The sequence below is a fragment of the Parasteatoda tepidariorum genome, chromosome 10, assembly GCF_043381705.1.
Source record: "Parasteatoda tepidariorum isolate YZ-2023 chromosome 10, CAS_Ptep_4.0, whole genome shotgun sequence".
NCBI lineage: Eukaryota > Metazoa > Arthropoda > Arachnida > Araneae > Theridiidae > Parasteatoda > Parasteatoda tepidariorum.
In genome coordinates this window covers 80,654,804-80,677,543 of record NC_092213.1, presented here as the reverse complement: position 1 = coordinate 80,677,543, position 22,740 = coordinate 80,654,804, and the positions used below count along the sequence as shown (strand labels likewise).

The window sequence follows — 22,740 nt, the reverse complement described above, 5'->3', positions numbered from 1 at the left end:
AGCACTTTACGGTAGCACAGTTTAACGAGGTCCAATACCGCACACCCTCGGTCCCTACGCAGACTGATCCAAGTGGTCACCCACCCGCAAACTGACCACAGTGAGTGATGCTTGACTTCGGTGATCTGCTGGGAACCGTGTCTTAACGATCAGTCCACTGCGGGACTTTTAAATTTGAAAAATGCTTTTTATATTTGAATAGGCCGGCCAGGTGGCCGAGCGGTTAGCGTGCCTGACTGCGGAGCCAATGGTTGCGGGTTTGAATCTCGCTCTGGGCATGGATGTAACTTTCTCTCTCTTTCCGTTCTATGTCCTTTCTTCTGTGTGAATATAACCCGCCCTATAAACGGGTTTGTGGTTGTATGACGTGGGCGACACTACTCCACCGTCGTGGCTTAGCCATAGATGCTCACTGGGTAACGATAAGAAAGTAGCAATTCTGGCATTTCTGAGGCCAATGGGAAACAGACCCAAGTGCCCGCCATTAATAAAAGAAAATATTTCAATTATATGCAGGCTACTGGAAAGCCTGTTTAGAAGAGTGTAAGCTCTAATCCCAGAAAGCATGCAACCTTACGACAACCTTGTGTCAGAATTTTCTTTTCAATGTCAAGAAAATGTTTGTACTAAAAACCTTTTTTCAATAAAGCAAAAATATTGCAGTTTCAAACCTTTCATCCTAAAAGGGTTAAAAACTATTTTTGTAAAGCTTTTTTTAAAAATGTATTGTTACTGAGGTATATAATGATGTTTTTACTGACGTCACACTAGGATCAAATTGCATTGTCCATTAAAATTTCATGACAAGGTGGATTTTAGCTGAGCATACAAGACGTTGCGAAAAGAAACCTTATAATTATCTAGATTTAAGATTATTTTCACGTTAAGACTAGTTTAATTCAAGGATTTTTTCACGCTAAGACAACCTCGATTTAAGGTTTTTATATAGAAGGTTGTTTTCCAAGGTTTTGGATTAGGGTAATGTGAGTAGAATAGAGCAGATTGTGACAGATATCGTTTTAAGATTAGAAGGTTTTCACGTAAACCGCATAAAAACCTTTTTTGGTTTACATTAAAAGGCTGATTGAAAATAAATCTTATTTTGCTATCAGGGAATGATCTTTCGGTCTAAAATAATTGAATATGAATAAATCTCGTTTCTGTTTTCTACCACAGGTATCTTAATACTTACTGATAAATAGAGTGTATCTGAGCTCGCTAATAATGCAAGATAAATTTAATGGACAAGCATTTATAAGCAAACTTCCTAAAAGGATTCATATTTTTATTGGTTATTTCTAAAACCAGCATCAAAACACTTTGGAAAGAAAGCTGTTGCCAATACACATGCAGTTATCGATCAACGGCAAGAAACGTCCAATTTCCTAATGTGTCCCCGCAAATGATGGAACTCAAATGACTCCTAACATTTATTTTTGGCTACCGAGATGTGATTTGGTAAGAAAATTTAAAGTATCTCGGCTATCATTAAGCCACCTGATTTATAAACTTAACTTCCGAAAAGCAATCCAATAGGGAAACACTCTGCCATTAAGGAATTCTTATAGAATAAAAGTTCATTAAGTTTTCTAGGAATTTGTTTTTCTTGGACTAACGGAAGATTTGAAGTGCAATAATATTCTACCCCTTTCCCTCCGCCACCTGACCATTCTTCTATTTGCATAATCACTTTGGATCGAACGTGTATTTATACTATACCATTTACAGTAATGTTTTGAGGGCAACAGGTGGCATCACATCCTCAGTTAAGTGGATATGTAGAAAGCGTTTTTATTTTGATAAAAATATATATATATATATATATAGACATACTGCAATTAATTTGCTTTCGAACGGTAAAAAAATCTCGATTAAAATGCCAAATAAGAAATTAATTTCGTTTCTGTATTAATAATTCTGTATTATTTCCGTTCTGATAATAATTTCCCTGTATTAAAATTCAATTGATGCTAGAACTTCGAATGCCAATTTTTTTAACGTACTTTTCAAACGATTATAAGCTTATGAACTTTTCAAACGATTATTAACTTAAAAATACATCAAGTTTGTAACACTTTTTCTGAACCGTTAATTAAAATAGCGCCCTCTATAATATAAATGAATCGAAATGTTAATTTCTATGAAATTCAGTTTTAAGAGAATGAAAATCGTTTTCGTCGGTTTGTCAAACAATTTTTTTTTTTTTAATAATTAGAAGGTGAATCCAACGCTCTATTGTCTTGACTCTTAAAAAATTTGCCAAAATCGAGAACTGTTTATTTGTTTAAATTATATTAATAATCTCCTAACATTGGCGATTTTTTAGAAAAAGTTTAAAAACTTTTTTTTAAATTCTTAAGATATCTGATTTTACGTTTAAGATAAATTAAAAGTATGTTCAATCTACAAACATTTAAAACTATTCAGTGATTTTTATTGAAGTGGGAAAATTCTCGCTATATTGGCGATTTTTATTAAAAGAAATTAATCCTTTTTGTATAGTTAAACTTTTTTGCACGTTTTAAAACACGGAAAATTGTTCACGACAATATTTATTTTTAAATTAGAGTTTTAGTGTATTTTTTTTTCTTAATTTTTCTTTACGTCTTTGAAAAACACACTTAAAAACGTATTCATCAATCGCGGTAAACTTGAAAAAAAAAAGAGAGCCAAAAGGGAATGCTCGAACACCACATTCTTCGGAATCTTATCACCCAAAGCACAGCCAGAACATGCGATATTATAGTTTTTTGTGTTTGTTTTGCGCATCGATAACAACAGAATTATATAAATTTGAGACGATTATTGGTCGTGACTGTATCGAGAATTCCTACATCTTTACAGCCTCCTCGAATTAATGTAAATATTTTTTTGTCAAACGTTATTGAATAACACAACAGTACTAAATATTCTGAAATATGCATACATTTTTAAAAATGTTCCAAAAAATATTTCCAGAAAAAAAGAAAATCAGAGATAACAGCACATTTTCAAGTGTCGAACGTGAGTGTTATCGTCCGTGAAATCACGATCATGAATATTAGTTTTCTTTTTAGCTTTCTATTCTTTTTAAAAAAGAGAAAGCTGGCTTTAATGAGAAACTCATTATTCGCTTTCACCACTTATAAACGCTTTTATGAGTTTAAAGGATGTGCTAATTACTTTGAAAAATAATCCCCTCTTTTGTTTGACGCTACTATTTGTCTAACACTGCAGAAGCCCCCTTCCCCATGAATATTTATTGCTTACTTACTCAGCTCTCGTCTATTTAGTGAAGAACCATCCTTACTAAACAGACGATACTGCAAAGTATCGCAGCTGGCGGAGGCTTTTTTTTTCTTTCTTTCCTTGAAGCATTTCTTAAGATTATTTTTTTTGTTTTTAAATTTAATGCATATTTATTAGAAAGAGTTAGTAAAATCTGTTGAATTTAAACTATTTTATTTTTGTCGTTTTTTAGTTCCAGCTGTTTTGCTATAAATGATTGATGCAGGGGGAATATCGTAACGAAGATCTCGAAGGATTTATATTACTAAGAGAATTATACGCTTTTCTTTCTGCTCAAAAATATTTTTGTTTTTCTATATAATATATAATCGCTTCTCATTGTTGTCTGTACATGCTTATATAACATGCAAACCACATGATTTGTATCCAATATAAACAAGAAATATAAAAAAATTTTTTAAAGTGAATTCCATTTTATAAATTCCATTTTAATTACTTTTTATTAAATAATTAAAAAATCTTCTCCCATATAAAACAAAAATTAATGAATTAAATTTAATGAATGAATTAATATTTAAAAAAACTGTATTCACATCAAGTATCATCCACTCACTACAAGTTTTAAAAAAAATTGTTTGAACTCGAGTGTATGAATAAAAAGTATTTAATTAACGATTGAAAATTTGAGCAAGATATAGGGAGAGTGTGAACTAATAGTAGGAATTGGAAAAAAAAAAGGCGCGTGGTATCAGACAATTATAAAAGTGTAAATTGGGTGGCGTGAACCACACGTGCTACCACGCAATGTTCTTTATTGAATGTATCTGACACAGCTAATATAAAATAATTCAATATTTAAATGTGCGCAATAGACTATTTTTTTTAGTTCAAATAGAGCTATAAGTTAGAAATGATCACTGATGTTATTTTTAAAATATGTGAAAAACTGAATAGCTTATAGTAAAATTCAAAAGAACGACTAACCCTTAACCAGTAAAAGGCCTGGTTTCTTAGGACATGCGCCTTATCTGGAAGTCAGCGTTAAGTTGATATAATTTTGACGCCATAAAAATACCTTTTTGTTAGCTCAGCGTAATCAGTCGGTCCAACGCAGACATTATCTCTCATTGCGCATGCGTTAATAACGTAAACAAATATTTATTTTGAATTTTTATTGATTTTGTTATTGTCGACCAGTGTTTTAGAGAACAAATAATGACTTTGTCCAAGAAAAAAAACATTATAGCTGAGCTAAATGAAGAGTGCTATGTTTAATGAAGAAGCTATGTTTAATGTCAAAATCAAAATCTTGGCTGATTTCAATGTGCAACAGGATGTTGTCCGCCATTGCTTCTGTGGTTAACGTCACGCTGTAATCCAACTGCAGTTGAGTTGGACGGCAATTGAAGTTCAAGATAAGCGTTCGATGACGTATACTATCCAACTCACAAATGGACCAATCAGAGGTTAGCGCTGATTTCCAGCTGACGGCGTCCTGTCCTAAGAAACCAGGCCTTAAGAAAATTCAATTTCGTTTTTCACTCATCCCTAATTTAATGAATGAATTAATATTTGAAAAAAAAATATATTGACATCAAGTGTTCACTACAAGTTCTAAAAATTGTACTTGAACATGACTGGATGAATCAAAAGTATTTTATTAACGATTGATTTTGTTCAGCGTGGCATTGTTATAAGTTACAAAAGATTTATTTGCCTGTATAATATTTCTCCATTCCTTATTTATAAGTATTTGGGTCATATTCAAAATTCTTGTATATTGGTCATGTCCCTTGACTAATTAATTTTAATTATTGAAATAAGATTCCAAATAATATTTTTAAGCATTCGAATTAATTAATGAACTATATGTTTTTAGTGAATGAGGATATATAGAAAAATTAGGATTTTAAATATAATACCTGTGTAATACCTTTTTAATCCGTCAGATACAACTAAATTGATATGTCCCAATCTTTTTATTGTCAGTTTCTCAACTTCAATTAAATCGACTGTTAATAGAAAATAATTTAAATTTATCTAGTTGAGAGAATTATAATATATATATAATATTATTTTTAAATTTACAATACCCACCTGTGTTAATATTTCGTCAATTCAGGCATTTTACAAGGCTGATTTGTTGGCCACTCTTTCAGGGACACCGTGTTAGGTGAATCAACGTTTCTCCCACAGTAAGGACAGATAGTAAAGGCAATGAATTAAAATCCATGCCTTGCACGGGATTCGAACTCAGAACCTTTCCTTTCTTAAATTAAACATTCGTTGCCGAAAACGGCATAAAAAATCGAAGGTTAGAAAAACAAATTCGAAAAAAAAGTTTAATAATAACAAACTGGCTCATGGAATCATGAATAAATAATTCTTAATTATTCCCTTATATTAAATGTAAGCCAATTTCTAATTCAAACACAGTTCGAACATAAGTGTAATTTAAGTTCGTCGCCAGCAAAGTTCGTTACCTTAAAGTAGTGAAGTAGTTACTACAATTCCAAAGTAGTTAGTAGTAGCTACATTTAAAATATGTGGTTTTAGTCAACTACATTTGTAACAAAGCAGTTGCAGTTGTAGTAAACTACAAAAATAAGGTAGTTTCGCAAACCACTGGTTAAGACATAACCTTTTGGTTTTAATCTTTATCTTACAAAGAACTCTCGCCCCTAAATTATTGACGAATCGGTTAAAATGGCGTGGTTTCAGATGTGGAATTCCTTTTTTGCTCTTCAACTTTACTTTTTAACATGATTATTTTTGTTGGCGTTTTCACGAGACAAAAAACATCCCCCCGAATAAAAAAAAACCTCGGCGTATTTCTAGAATAAATCAATATACACCACTTTTATCTTCGATTGAATTTTTATTCAAACCTCAGCGCGGTCGGAAGTGCGGGGGGGGGGCTGCAATTGAAATAAATTCTCCTCCAAAACACCTAAGAAACTTTTTTTTTTTTTGCGCTTGGCATTCGATTTTACGAATATGCGCTTTTTCTAGATCTTTGGGGCTTGTGTAATTCGATTTGAATAATATATGATTTTTATTTACTAAAAATGGTTCAACGTTGCTTCCGTATAAGAGAGGCTTTTTTTTTCTTCTTCAAATTCCTCTTCTCCCAAAGGAAGTTATTCATAATTCTAACTTACCCGTTAGAGTTCTCCGAAGAAAATTTATTTTACGCACGATCTGAGAATATATATATTTCTTCTTCCTTGAAATTGCGTGTATTTCTCATCTATATTCAAGAATTTGGGATGATTTTTTTCCCGAAAAAGCAACAACCTTGCAAGCGTAAACAACTTTATTTTTCTTTTAATTTTATTTTTCAAAAATCACAAATCTTCTATCAAAAAACTGGAACAAAATTATATAAGGCATTTTTAGTTGAGATATGAGCTTTTTTTGCGAAATAAAGTGTATTGAGTCATAGGATGAGTTGCAACCGAATAGTGAAAAGAAGGGGGGGGGGCAAGTATTGTTTTTGATATCTTTTTTTTTCTAATGTCCGCCTTTTTGACATTCGTCACTCAGGTATCAGGACTTGTTGCCCACTTTTTCAGGGGTATTATACTGGGTGGGTCAACATACAGTATATGACCATATTATTAGGCGCACTATAAGATTCTATGCAAAATCAAATCATCAGGTGATACTGTACAGCTGTATTGTTTTTACGTGACTGAAACCTGTTTGTACTTGTTTACGCTACTGCATCAATGGGTTAACATAGTAATGCTATACGTTGAAAATAAACACAAATAGGAAGTATATAAAAAATCTCTTGAATAAAAACCCATTACATTTATGTTTAAATATAAAAGTATTACAGACTAGTGCAAATCATGTCATTATTCAAAAACTACAGTACGTCTAATAATTTGGTCTAATTATTATAATATACTAATAAAATGCTTGATATAATAAATATTCTATATTTATATAATCTATCGTCTAATGTCTAATCGTCAATCGTCTAATCGTCAAATTTATATTATATATCGTCTAACTTAACCCATTGATTCACTAACGTAAACAAGTGCAAACTGGTTTCAGTCACATAGAAACAATAAAGCTCTGTAGTATCACCTGAGGATCAGATTTTACATAGAATCTTATAGTGCGTCTAATAATTTGGTCAGGGACTGTAGCTCCTACAGTAAGAGATAGTACAGAAAATGAAGAAACATACATGCCTTGTCCGGGATTCGAACCCAGGACCTTTCTGATGTGAGGTCAGCTCCATGACTACTACACAGTCCGATCGGCTTGCTTCTGATATGTTTAACAAGATTTGATAACAACTACGATGAGGTCAAAATATTACATAATAAGAATTGCAATAGCAAGCATTTTATCTGACGTGGTGAACAGGATCAATCACGTGATCTGACGTGATAAACAAGACGACGTCTGAGGCGTTTGGGAAGTTAATTGGTTAACAAGCGTTTTATCAAACACGTGATCTATAAGTTTAATCATATGATGCATTTAAATTCATATGCTGATATAATAACACATGATTCGTTAAAAAAGCGAGACCAAATATTTGAAATGATGTCAAGCGTCATTGTTGATTAACGGGATTTGTATAATTTCCTTCACCTTTTTTAACAACTCGTTTCTATGTCTAAGAGAATATGGAAATTTTTAATCGAAATTAAACTAAAAAAGGAATATACACAGTCCAGTCACATTAATGTGACCACTACCTACTTAAAATGTCAACGTGAAATAACCAATCATGGAAGGCAGGTGGCAGCACAGTACAGTGGAGTGTATATAAAGGATGCCCTTGGGCGTCGGAAAGCATTTCAAACGTTGACGTAATGCAGTAACGTAGTGATTTATCCGACGTCCAAAAGGCCATGATTATTGGCTTTCGGATCAAGGGTGGAAGCATTTCGTAAACAGCTAATTTTGTGAACTGTTCACGTGCCGCTGTGGTAAAAGTATACCATGCATAGCAAAAGGACGCAATCCAAAATCAGAAGGCGTGGCACTTGTCTTGCACCACGGGCTATAGATGACAGAGGCGAAGGAAGGCCACGGAGATGCGTTCTGGCGAATAGACGTGCAAGTGTTGAGCAACTGACCGCCCAGATGAACCAAGGGGCTACCAAGAGTGTATCCTCAACTACGGTTCAGCTAACATTGCTGCGCATGGGCCTCCGCAGCAGACGCCTGGTTCATGCACCTATGCTGACTGCTGTTCATCGGCGACGAAGGCTGGAATTTGCACGCCAGTACCGCAACTGGATGTCCACAGTGTGGCGACAGGTGGCTTTTTCCGATGAATCACGTTTTATGCTCCATCGGACAGATGGATGTTGCGTATACGACGTAAAACGTCTAAAAGCAAACACCCTGCAACAATTGCCGGAAGGATCCAGGCTGGTGGAGGGAGCATTTTAGTTTGGGAATGCTTTTCCTGGCACTCACTGGGTCCACTCATCGCTGTGGAAGGTAGAATGGATCAGCACAAGTACGCATCTGTCCTTGCGGATCATGTCCTCCCCTACATGCGAATGATTTTTCATCAGAATGATGACATCTACCAGCAGGACAATGCGAGGTGTTATACAGCTCGCAGTGTATGAGCGTGGTTCGAAGAACATCAGGATGAGTTTACAGTAATTCCCTGGCCAGCAAACTCACCGAATTTAAGCCCAATCGAGAATCTGTGGGACCACCTCGATCGGGTTATTCGCTCCATGGATCCTCAAGGGCGTAATTTAGAGCAACTGGCCACGGCACTGATGTCGGCATGGTTCAACAACCCAGTAAACATCTTCAGAAAATTAGCTGACTCTCTTCCTGTAGGTCTCGCAGCNCTCGGGACCGAACGTGGTTCGGATAATGAAATGTTCGGATAATTGGAAAGTTGTTTAAAACCTAGTTTAAATGATTATTATTTATTCACCAACTTCCCTTCACACTTTTTCTAGGCTTAGAACTGGCAGTACTATCTAAAATAGCTCTGACGAGTTTAAGATTTTTTTTTCAATTTTTAAATAAATTTTTTTAAATTTTTTTTTCAATTTAAATCATTTTTATCATATTTAAGCTTTTTTTATAATTTTTTTTGTCAATTACTGATTTTACCACATTTTTCTTTATTTTCCATTGCAAAAGATATCCAGCAAAGACTTTTGTTTCGAAGAACATGCTCTTTTTTGTGCAACCATATCCCTTATTCTTTTTAAATAAATCAACTGAATTGGATCAACATCATTTTGACGTTCTAGGCAATTCATTGCAATATCCAATGAATTGCATGCTTCTTATGAGAAGGTTCACGATCTTGAACTTGATTACGTACTTCTTCCTCTTAATCTGAGGAGTTCCGATTTTCATTCAAAATTTCAGAAACAATTTCATGATCAATCCCGAGTCGTTTTCAGTGTCTCGACACCAGTCTTCTATTTCTTCTGCTGTATAACATGGCATATTTTCACCCGAAAGATCTACCGATTCACAAACTGCAGTTTTGTTTGTTTTTCTGTTAAGAATTTTATTCCAAGATTTAAGATTCCAAGCACTGTAATCACTAATCATTAATCATGAGTGACAACTACCCATCCCCCCAATTGTAGAATTTCGGCACTTATCTATTCATAAACACATTTCGCTTTCCAACAATTGTCAAAATGAAGCTCGCATTCTTTGATGATAATTTTCAGTTGAAGAGGGCTAAAGGGGTATGTAGGCTACTATAAGAAAACTGCTGAAAAAGGTTGTAAATTAAATATGGTCTTCAGATGTAGTGGATATTATCTATTCCTCTAAATTTAGAAAAATTGTCGATAAGTTAAAAAAAAATTCTAAACTTAAAAAAAGAGAAGAAGAAAAAAAGCGAATTCGGACATAGTTCGGATAATTGGACGTTCGGATAATAAGGGTTCGGATAATCGGCCCTCTACATAGTCAATTCCTACTTAGGTCAAGAAAATTTTTATTTTATTTTAGTTACTTTTTATTAAATAATTAAAATCTTTTCTCCCTTATGAAACTAAAATCAATTAATTACATTTAATGAATGAATTAATATTTGAAAAAAACTGTATTAACATCAAGTGTGTAATTCAGTACAAGTTTAAAAAATTGTATTTGAACCTGAGTGAATGAATAAAAAGTATTTTTTTAAAGATTTAAAATTTGAACAAGATAAACGGGGAGTGTGAACTAATAATGGGAATTGAAAAAGGAATATGCATTTGTTTCCGAATGGTAATTTAACCTTTTGTTTGAGGTCCAGGTTTATAAATAATTCCATTTTCTATTGTCCCTTTTTTAAATTTTTTTTTCTGATACTTACTTATTTTAAGAAATCTATAAATCGCGAACGCTAATTGAAAACAAAAACGACATAAAATAAAATTGCAAAAACTCTTCTTTTTTTCCCAAAAGCGAGTTTGTTTTAATCATGTTTTGAAATTATAATTGTGTAAAGAATACTTAATTAAACATCCAAACCAGATATTACTTAAAAATATCTTGAAAATAATTTCCCCTCTATTTAGTTTTAAGAGGTGGGATGTAATTGTGTATTTATTAATTGACGGGATTTTCTCTTTATACTTTTTTTCCCCGCCTTTGCTGAATGACAGATTTTCTTTTTTTGTCTAGTAGATAAGTCTTTTTAAGCATGACATGTAAATCCTTAAACATGTCTCCTCAGTTACCATGACAGCTTTCATTTTTGTGATATTTTTTTTATTTTGAAAAAAAGCTACAACGAGAACAAAAGTTGTTTACTTTTCTGGACAGTTAAAATCATTTACAGAATGGATTAAGCGTCACAGTTAATGGAGTTTTAATCTGTTTTCGAACATGTCACGCAATAAACTGATCATATTATCCGTAGAAGTGTAAATAGTCTTACCGTTAAATTTTCTTCCGGTTTGAGAGGATGAACGTTAACTGAGGTAACCCTGAAAGTTTTTAAAAAAATAAATTTTAGATTAAACAGTTTTGACAGCTACCAATAGGTTCAAAGTAAGTAAATAAAAAGAAGTAGGTACTTTATTTAGGGCGCACTAAAACGTCACTGTCTAGGAAACATACCTAAGAATGATCTAAACATTACAATTTCGATCCGCTTTAGTAGTCTGTGTAAAGTCTACAATAGTTTCACGAAGACACGCACCCTGGCTCCCGCCGCAGGCTGATCAGAGTTTTCACCCACCGGTTCTTCAATGACCATAGCCTTCCATAGCAATTTAGTCCAAGTTTTTTACCTAAGCCGTGATGGCTCAGGGGAAAGAGCGTTCATCTTTCAATAAGATAAACCGGGTTCGAATCCCAGTGATGGCTTGTCGATACGAATTCCACATCGGGAGAGGACACATAAAGCGGACTTTGTGCTGACGTAAAATATCCTCAGTTGTAGATGGATCATGGGTTAGAGTTCCATTGCCGTCTGGCTAACCGTATACTTCCTATCACTTTATGAAAAGGTTAAGTGCCGGAGTGAACTGATCGTAAAGACACTGTTCCTAGTTGAACACCGAAGTCAAGCATCACTGGCTGCGGTCAGTGTGCGGGTGGGTGAGTACTTTGATCAGCCTGCGTAGGGACCGAGGTTGCACGGTATCGGTCCTCGTTAATATGTTCTACCGTTAAGTGCTCAAATTCGAGCAGGTCGTCGAGCTACCAGAGTAGGGGAGCCATCCCCTCTGCAGATGATCAAAATTGCGATTTTCTTGTCTTCGGATCATCCTCAGGGATGTTTCCCAGACCGTCGCCTATAGCCCATTGTGCAGCTCGAATACGCCATCTAAAGAGAAAACCACTTCCATGCTTTTGGCCCTTCCCTTTTCCCTTTCCTACTCTTTTCCGTTGCATAAGAATGCACTACGGTATTGTTCCTTATCTTAATATTTTTCGTATTAATTTGTTAAAAATATTTTTTTAAATGTTCATGACGCTTTGTTTTAGAACTATGCTTAATGTAGTTTTGAGTTCCCTACAGTTTCCTAACTTAAAAGATTTTTATCTATTTGAAAATCAAGACAGAAACTAACGTACATCCTTCTTCTATGACTCTCCACACTCTAATGGTGAAAGCATGCGAAGTGTTGCCATAGGTAGAGAGTTCTGCTGTACGCCACCTGTTGCCCATTTCCATTGTCAATAATGTAGTTTTGTTTTTTAAGCAAATACATTCTTTTCTTTTCAGAAAATCCTTTTCACTGTGACTGTCGTATATCTTGGTTCCGTGACCTGGTGCAAGAACAGAAAGTCGTGAGCATGCCAAGGGAAACGCGTTGCAGTACACCACCAGCACTCAGAAGTAAAGCCGTTTCTTATGTCACTTCAGAGAATCTTGGCTGCATTAATGGCGGATGGAACTATGAGGCTTCTCTCTTCACAGTTTTCTTTCTATTCTATATCGTGATGAATTCCTTTGATGTTGTCTGACTGTTTAGTATTTGTACCTATCAAGTTATGTCGCCAAAACAGTCACCCCTGCATCTCTGCTTCTACAAATCATCAACAGTCGCGGAATGAAGAATTTTCAATTTTGGTTTGCTTAAGGTTATCAGGGGTCATTTTAGGATTCATTCCATAAATGATTTTATCATAAAAACAGACTCTTCACAAAACATTTTACCCTAATATCGCATCCTTCACAAATAACATTGTAAAAACGGCATTTAAAACATTATTTTATCGTAAAGACGGAACCTTCGCAAACTATATTACGGTAAAATCCTAGAATAACCCACCTTTTGGCGACTTTTTGAAATCTCGCCAAGTTGCCGATTATTACTGGGATCAACGTTGCTTTTTGATCATTAAAAAACAATTAAAATTATTACAAATTTATTACAATATTTTTTTATAGAATAAAAAATAACTTACCTTTACTCTGGTGGCTCATCTTTTGACACTTTCAACCGGTACCGCACGAAAAAAAAATTTAAAAAATGAAATAACGGTAATAAATAATGATAATAATAACGGTAATAAATGAAATAGAGGTTAAAAAATGAAATAATAACGTTGAATTTAGCAGCAAGAGAACAGAAGCATAATTGGCGAAAAAATAAACTCTTTTACTTATTTTCTAACGTATTCCAACTTTCGCGTAGGTATACATATCAAATAACCAATTAGGTTTAAGAATTTTGGTGGTGTGATCGGACGATTAATAATCTCCCGGAAATATCTTCCGGAAACCTAGTTCGGCGAGATTTCAAAAACTTGCTTGGCGATATTTAAAAAAATCGCCCCGAGGTGGGCTATTCTAGGATCCACCCCAAATCCTTCATAATATATTTTACCTTTTTCAAATTATATTATTGTAGAAACAAACCTTTCACAAATTATATTATCGTAAAAACGAACTTTTCACAAAGTATTTTACCATAAAAACTAATCTTACGCAAATTTCTTGATAGTGAAGAAAGAATTATCACAAAGTATTTCACCGCAAAAACGGATCGTTCGTAAATTACAGTTAGAACGGACTCTTTCACAAGATAATTTACCGTAAAAACAGATTTTTCTCTAATTATAGTGTCGTAAAAACAGACCTTTTACTAAATGAATTATCGTAAAGACGGAATCTTCTTTTACAAAATTCTTTTGAAAAAAAGGAGTTGACTACGTCTTTAAATTACAATTTTAAAACTACAATTCTTTAAAAGTTTTTGAGATTTTTGTGTCCTCTCACGTAGAACAAGTAATATATATATAAAAAAAATTAAAAGTCAATTCCTACTTAGGTAAACAAAGAAAAATTTTTATTTCATTTTAGTTATTTTTTATCAAATAATTAAAATTTTTCTCTCCTATAAAACTAAAATTTATTAATTACATTTAATGAATGAATTAATATTTGAAAAAACTGTATTAACATCACTTGTCATCTACTGCAAGTTTAAAAAAATGTATTTGAACTTGAGTGTATGAATAAAAAGTATTTTTTATTAACGATTGAAAATTTGAACAAGATAGAGGGAGAATATGAACTAATAGTAAAAATTGAATAATGGCCCCTTGTTGTCTTTCATTTAAGCTTTTTTAAATGATGACCAAACTTAGGGGAAAATATAACTGTTAAAATTTCGCTGGCATAACTTAATGCTAAAAAATGGACAGAACTTACAACAAATGATACCGAATTCATGAAATGACTCATATATACCCAAATAAAGACATTCAACGCAACAAAAAGGGTGAAAATACGACTGTTTATTGGAGCACATTATATGAATATGGAATATTTTATAAAAGAATAATGGTGTTCCATAAAATAAAAAATGACGGTGTGTTGATGAATGTGTCAAAGTATTGTTCTGTGTTAACATTCCTTTATCTATAAGTGTTGTGTCTCGTAATATATATATACATTGTTTGTTGTGTTCGAATTAAAATTCACACTTTACACCAAACATGTGGCGAATTTTTTCTTTCTTTCCTTTCACACAATCAAACCTCGTGGCAAAAAAATGTGTTGCTTTCAGATTAAAACACAATTTTTGTTGTTTTTGAAACTCATCCTCTTGGTGTAGGAAGGCCTACACTAGGTCTAAAAGACCCCGTCGCCTTAGAATATGGAAAATCTTCTCTGGCTCAATCAACAGCTGCCTCCAGGAAGCTCCTAAATAAATAAGATAGGTAGATACTTTATTTACGTCGCTCTAGAGCTGCACAATAGGCTATTGGCGACGGTCTGGGATTAAAACACAATTTTTGTTGTTTTTGTTACTCATCCTCTTGGTGTAGGACGGCCTACACTAGGTCTAAAAGACCCCGTCACCTTAGAATATGGAAAATCTTCTCTTGCTCAATCAACAGCTGCCTCCAGGAAGCTCCTAAATAAATAAGATAGGTAGATACTTTATTTACGTTGCTCTAGAGCTGCACAATAGGCTATTAGCGACGGTCTGGGAAACATCTCTGAGGATGATTCGAAGACAAGCCATCACAATTTTAATCCTCTGCAGAGGGGTTACCCTGCTTTGGTAGCCCAACGACCGGCGCGAAGTCGAGCACTTTAGGGTAGAACAGCTTAACGAGGACCAGTACCGTGCATCCTTGGTTTCTACTCAGGCTGATCAAAGTGGTCACCCAGGCGCTTACTGAGAGCAACCAGTGATGCTTGACATTAATGTTCCTACGGGAACCGTGTTTTTACGATTAGTCCACTGCGGGACTAAACAATTAAGAAGGTGAAAGGCCGGGATAGCCTGGTCGGTAGGGCGCTGGGCCCATATCCAAGAGGTCGTAGGTTCGATCCTCGCCGGCCGAAGACTCCCCGTGTAGTAAATGGTGACTGATGCACGTTAAATCTGTCGAGTCTCAAAGTCCTCCGTGTTCCCACAACAAATCAAAACCTCTGGGGGTACTGATCCAGGAGTTTCCTTGTCTTCTGGATTGGTTCAAAATTACAAGGCTACGGAGTTGAACGTAAGTAGTCGTAAACCCATGAAATTGGGTCGGCTGTTCAACGACGGTTATAAAATAAAATAAAAATTAAGAAGGTGAGCGGAAAGATAACAAGAAGAGCAAGGAGAAAAAAAAATAAAATTTTTGTACCACTACCGTTTATTTATCAACTGAAACGAAGATGGAATTTCGAAATACAGTGATGAAATACCAATCCAAATTTGGTACTGAAAATTCTGTGTTATTTCAAGTTGGAACACATTTTAAAGGATGCAGTTAAATCTTAATAACTAACAATTGCTGGGTTGCACACAGGCGACTATTTGCAACTATTTTTTGCCTGAGGCGACGCGACTATGGCAATTTTTTTTGTTGCCTGAAATGTATCAAAAAGCAACTATTTTCAGGAAAAGGAGATTATTGAGAGACTTTTCTGTACTCCTAGCGATGTTTTTTTTAGCATAAATTGGGATGACTATCTGCGGCCCGCGGGAGCTTCCGAACACGATGAATTCTTTTTTTCTTAAAATTTTAAAAATGTTGTAAATTTTCAATTGCAAATTTAAGTCATCATTTTTTAATGTTTTCAATTTGCACAGATTACATTGTAAGTCTATTTTGTTTCTAAATCGCCTTTTCAAAGGTTATTGCTACGAAATTCTGCATGATTTTATATAATATTTTGGGTTTAGTGTTTATGAAATATCTGTCTTAATTAAAATTATCAATTTTTTTAATGGAAAGTTGACAGTTCGGCTACATTCTTTTCAAAAGGCGGAATAAAACATGAAGTTTTTATTTACCTTTTGGAATCGTACAATCCTTTCACAAAAACTTTAAAATCTTAAAACTTCAGAGCTAATTTGAATTCTTTTTAAATATAGCCAGGCGTTTTTATTTGTTTACTTATTATTTCATCTTTAGTCATAAGAATGTTTCTACAAGACAATAACTTTATCCCGATTAGGTATTCTTATATATCGAAAAACCGTCTATTTGAAGTTATTAAATCGAAATTAAAATTTAGATGTAAAGAATAACAACATAAATAACATAAATAATAATAATTGTAAAAATAAAGAAAGACATAGGTTACAAAAAACCATCAAAAGTAAAACCATCAAAAAGCTAAACCTGGAAGAAAAAAACCACTGGCGTTCTAAAAAAGTGCCTCGTTAAGAGTTCTTAAAACAAATTTTACGAACTCTTAACGAGGAAAACTAGCAGAAAAAAGTATGGCACATCACGATTAATAATTCTTTCAATTCATTTTACTAATCATGAGATATAGTTGAAACTATAGCAATAGTTTTCAACTATTACTCACGCTAACGTAAAAAAGAGAATTTATAAAAAATGAATAATTTTCATTACTTTAGCACGCAATGTTATAATTATAATTGCGCAAAATACTATATGGAACTAATTCTTTTCTTTGTAAATATTCCAGCAAATGGGAATTTCTAAATTTTTATTTTTAGTTTTTTTAAAGAAAGAATAAAAGGAAATTAGAGATTAACTCTTGAAAAAATGCATAATCGTCTACCATCCTGTATGAGTTACTGCCCGCTTTTGTCCGGGAACTAATAGAGAACCCTTCTTAAATAAGAGCAACTTCCTGTAACTGACGGAATATTTTTTTTAACCCTGATTTATTTGTCTAGTTGCGATCAAAATTACGTTAAAAATCAAAGCTGCAACAGACATGTTAGATGAAATATGTATATATCAATATACGTATATAAATATATGTTACCGCTTAAATGTAGAAATCAATTATTCTACAGATTATCTAGCTAATGAGAAGATTAACTAGGGTGATTTGTTAAATTGCTATCAAAATGGTCATATACGTATATAAATATATATTACCGCTAAAATGTAGAAATCAATTATTCTATAGATTATCTAGCTAGTGAGTAGATTAACTAGGGTGATTTGTTAAATTGCTATCAAAGTTATCATATACGTATATAAATATATGTTACCGCTAAAATGTAGAAATCAATTATTCTGCCGATTATCTAGCTAATGAGTAGATTAACTAGGGTGATTTGTTAAATTGCTATCAAAATGGTCATATGCGTATATAAATAGATGTTATCGCTAAAATGTAGAAATCAATCATTCTACAGATTATCTAGCTAATGAGCAGATTAACTAGGGTGATTTGTTAAATTGCTATCAAAATGGTCATATGCGTATATAAATATATGTTACCGCTAAAATGTAGAAATCAATCATTCTACAGATTATCTAGCTAATGAGCAGATTAACTAGGGTGATTTGTTAAATTGCTATCAAAGTTATCATATACGTATATAAATATATATTACCGCTAAAATGTAGAAATCAATTATTCTACAGATTATCTAGCTAGTGAGTAGATTAACTAGGGTGATTTGTTAAATTGCTATCAAAGTTATATACGTACATGAATATATGTTACCGCTAAAATGTAGAAATCAATCATTCTACAGATTATCTAGCTAATGAGCAGATTAACTAGGGTGATTTGTTAAATTGCTATCAAAATGGTCATATGCGTATATAAATATATGTTACTGCTAAAATGTAGAAATCAATCATTCTACAGATTATCTAGCTAATGAGTAGATTAACTAGGGTGATTTGTTAAATTGCTATCAAAGTTATCATATACGTACATAAATATATGTTACCGCTAAAATGTAGAAATCAATTATTCTACAGATTATCTAGCTAATGAGTATGATTTGTTAAATTGCTAACAAAAATGTTTCATTTTTCAAATAATCTCTAGGTAATCTGTAAATTACGTAGATAATCTACACATTAAATACTATCCACCCGTGAAGGTGAAAATTGCTATCAAAACAAGAATATCTTTACCGGAATCGCTTGATTGAAAACCTCATTTTCTTCAAAAAATATATTAATTGGAAATGACAGTCGACTTATTTCAAGCTCTCAAAAATAGGCGCCCATTTTCAATACTTGAATGAGGAGAAACAAAAGTAATTTGAATTAGAAACCGTAAAGTTGCCAACGAGAAATGAAAAACAAAGGATAGGAGCCGCTATCTTTCTGCTTCAATTTCTTGGGATTATTTATTTAACATCACGTTATTCATTCAATTTTCGATATATAAAATACCAAGTTACTACAATTGTCACATTAGTTGATAAAATCAATTACTATAATATAAGTATCAAACTATCATATAAGTAATCAAACGGATTAAGATATTATTACAATTCAAAAGATTAACATACTATCACTTATTTATTTTTAGATATCTAAGGAATAAAGAGAATGCAATCAATAGATTAGTTGATTGACAGAGAAAAACAAACTTTTGAACTTCAACGAAGTGGAAACCGTTAATGTGCACAATGCTAGGTAAACTGAGAAAAAATTCGTAATTCCTCATTTTAATGGAGAACATCAGCTAGTCTCCAAATGTTAGCTAGTTAATATGTACATTTTTAATATGATCGTAGTGTGTTTTTCACTACAAAATACAATTCCAATTCTCTAGTATATAAGACATGTTAACTCGATTCTATGAAAAGTTACCCCAACATAGAATAGAGTTAACATGTTCTATATGCTAGTGAACTGAATTTGAATTTTTGTAGTGGTAGACACACTACAGTATTCCTCACCAGAATTGTAGCTGTGGTAGAATTCGATGAATGGATACCACTGGTTGGTTCATTGCCGTTTTGTGAAGAGCCGGGAGAGCTGTATTAAAATCACCGTCTTTTTGAGTGCTGAACATGGGAGCTGTATTAAGTTCACAGTCGTGATCGCTCTTGCGTTGCCCTTAGCAGTGGAGTGCATACGCTATACGTTGTGTGCGATCGAGACTGAGTAGCAACAGCGTGAGGAAGTGGATAATGTGTCGCAGTCATAAGTAGTAAGTAAACTGTTCAATGTGGACCATCCATCGAAGTAGGCGTGTTCAGATCGAGTGGGAGTATGTTCACATCATGTTTGGATCACCAATCGTGATGTCAACATTCATCTATGAAAAGGTACCCCTACATAGAATCGTGTTAACATGTCTTATATATTAGTGAATTGGAATTGTATTTTTGTAGTGGTAGACACACTACAATGATATAGGTTCTTCATTTGCATCGATGACAGCTGGACAAGTGCCACTGTATGCATTTAACTGATACTCAGAACACTGTTTCTCCTAATCTATCTTCAGCAGATATTAAAATATCGAATAAATATAATATAATATCAACGAATAAATTAATGTCAAATCGGATATACCAAATATTTCGGACATTCACCAATGCGATTGTTGACATTCGCCGGTCTTGATTTCAGTCATTCATGGTAAAAATAATCATAATTCGACTGAACATAATTGAAATACATTCTCTTAGATGTCTATTTATAATTTAAATTAATCAATATTTCTCTTAATGTATGGACATAAACAAGTTAATTGCATTTAAAAACCATCATTCTCTTTTTACTTTCTTTTCGGACTTTATATCTCAAAATTAGCTTTTAATGGTGGGTGATACGCTCAAATAAGCCTCCCTGTAAGCATTCTATATGAAACAATTCGTGAAGCATAAAATGAACTTTTATTGTTTCCTTCCTTGTTATTTGTAAAGCTAATTACAGCTACCTTATTATCTTGAGCATTTAATGCTGCGGAAAATTTTCGACAAGGGAGATCGAAATTACCAATAATCATGCTCTTGGTGACTTAAAAATACACATAGAACCAGAAGCATGCTTTTCAGAAGTTAACACATTTTCTAGATAAAGTTAAGTAGAATTGACAATAAATTTCTCTCCGTGTTTAATGACGTCATAACAAAAAAAAAAGCATTGTAGCGGGAAATGTAGGTTATCGCTTATAGGTCTATGCAAATTATTAATGTTGTAAATAGAAGTTTTAAAGAGTAAAATTTATGTTTTGTGTATTGATTTGAAAAAACTAATTCGCGAATAGATCTTAAAACTAAACACCTTAAGATTAAACTAGCGTCTTGATATTTGTAAATGGGGGTAATTTCCGCCTCCAATTCTAAAAATCGTTCAAAAACTTTAGTTAGATCGTTTGGAAGAGAAAATGGAATTTTTTTTTCTTGATTTTGAATTCGCCATTGATGAAAATGAGACTGCTGCAAACGATTTCTTTTTTTTCCCGAATAAGTTAAAAATTACATCTATGATATTTTCTAGCTTATAGCTCTCATTGAACGAAGGAGTTTTTGCATGTTCTTTAATATTCAATTATTTTTTAATATGCAATTATTTTTTAAAATTCAATTATTTTTTAATATTCAATTATTTTTTAATATCAAATTATCTTTTAACATTCAATTATTTTTTAATATTCAATTATTTTTTAACATTCAATTATTTTTTAGTATTCAATTATTTTTTAACATTCAATTATGTCTATTTACTATGTCAGATAAACTCAATGATCATCCTAAACACGATCATGAGTGCCAATCTTCTGTTCTGAGGACTGGAATCAATCATGAGGACCTGAATTCCGGTCTCCAATAAATATTTCCTTCCAATAGAAAAAAAAAGGATTTTACCCGTTTTTTCCAATAATAAAATATAACAAATATTTTCTATTAAAAATAAATCAATAAATTTTTTTAGTTTTAATTGAAAACATTGTTGCTTTTCAAAATTGTTGGAAATGTTCTAAGAAATGATACTACAAGGAAATAAAGGAATGAGATGTGAGTGATGATATGCATAATGAGTAATTCATATTTCTGACAAATTAGATATATTTATTGAGTTGGAATTAGGTAGGTACTTTATTTACGTCGTACTAGAGCTGCAAAATGGGCTATTGGCGACTGTCTGGGAAACATCCCCGAGGATGATCCGAAGACATACCATCGCAATTTTGATCCTCAGTAGAGGGGATGGCTCCCCTGCTTTGGTAGCCCGATGATCTGCGCGTAAATCCGAACACTTTACGGTAGAACAGTTTAACGAGGACCGATACTGTGCACCCTAGGTCCCTTCGCAGGCTGATTAAAGTGGACATCCACTCGTTTACTGACAACAGCCAGTGATGCTTCACTTCGGTGTTCTACTGGGAACCGTGTCTTTATGACCAGTCCACTGCGGGACAGAGTTAGAATTAAAATCAAAATAATAAGAACAAAGGAAACTAAGCAATAACAACTGTAGTCAAAATTTAAGCAGCTTAGGATAATAAATTTTGGAGAAATTTAAACATGTTAAATTGCTATTTGTGACATTAATTCAATTCAGCATTGAATCGTACATAATTTATCTTCTATAACTGACTTTCAAATTAAATATAGCATGTGTAATTCACAGCATATAAACTTAGTATAATACAAAAAATTATGGTGTAATATTTATTTATTATTCGCATTAATTCAAATGATTAGAGCAACCTCTAAATATTTTTCAATTTTGCTTAAAGTTTGTAAACTTGATTTTTGAGGTAAGTAGAAAAATTCAACCAACTTGGACTTGAGAACTGAACTTTTTTTTTATCACCCTAATCTACAATTCCTCGCCAAATTATTAGACTCACTATAAGATTCTATGTAAAATCTTGATTATCAGGCGATACTCTATACAGCTTTATTGTTTTAACGCGGTTTGCACTTGTTTACGTTCGTGTATCAATTGGTTAAATTAGACAATATATAGTGCAAATTAGACTATTGGATAAATTAGACGATATATTATATAAATATGGAATATTTATTACATCAGGTATTATCTATATATATATATTTCTCTTACACGGCGATAAAAAAAAGCCTCATTACAACTCCCCGAATGGCAACGCTAGAAAATAGACCAATGATTACCGCTAAAAATGTCACATGCCAAATCTAGCTAAGATGGCTCAACATATAGCGCTTTTAAAAACGGAAACTGAAATAACCAGGGAGAGCATAAGCTAGGCAGAAGTCTTTGTCGATAGATCTCTATTTTGGTTTTTTGTCGAAAGCGTTTTTTTTCCACGAATTTATGTATTACGAATTTATTTGACAATTTTTGATTTATATCACGAATTTATTTGTTTTACTAGAATTTATTTGTTTATGCAGGTTTTTCCATTGCAATTCA

At 33.0% G+C, this 22,740-nt stretch overlaps 1 protein-coding gene and 1 long non-coding RNA gene across 4 annotated transcripts in view; one reads left to right on the top strand and one right to left on the bottom strand.

The window, feature by feature from the left end:
- Positions 1-14,642, top strand: part of LOC107437628 (leucine-rich repeat-containing protein let-4) — a 76,814-nt gene extending 62,172 nt beyond the window's left edge. For 2 of the 3 annotated variants that reach the window (XM_016049708.4, XM_016049709.3), the window contains exon 5: positions 12,422-14,642. In XM_016049708.4, the coding sequence (XP_015905194.2) occupies positions 12,422-12,663 (242 nt within the window). In that variant the 3' untranslated portion in view covers positions 12,664-14,642. Of the gene's footprint in view, positions 1-3,460; positions 3,609-12,421 lie in introns of those variants that run through there. The other variant, XM_071186791.1, reaches the window with a different exon arrangement.
- LOC139426794 (uncharacterized) overlaps positions 11,049-22,740 on the bottom strand; it is a 140,081-nt gene continuing 128,389 nt past the window's right edge. Inside the window, exon 4 of the long non-coding RNA XR_011638014.1 lies at positions 11,049-11,174. This is a non-coding gene — a long non-coding RNA (uncharacterized lncRNA). The remainder of the gene's footprint in view (positions 11,175-22,740) is intronic.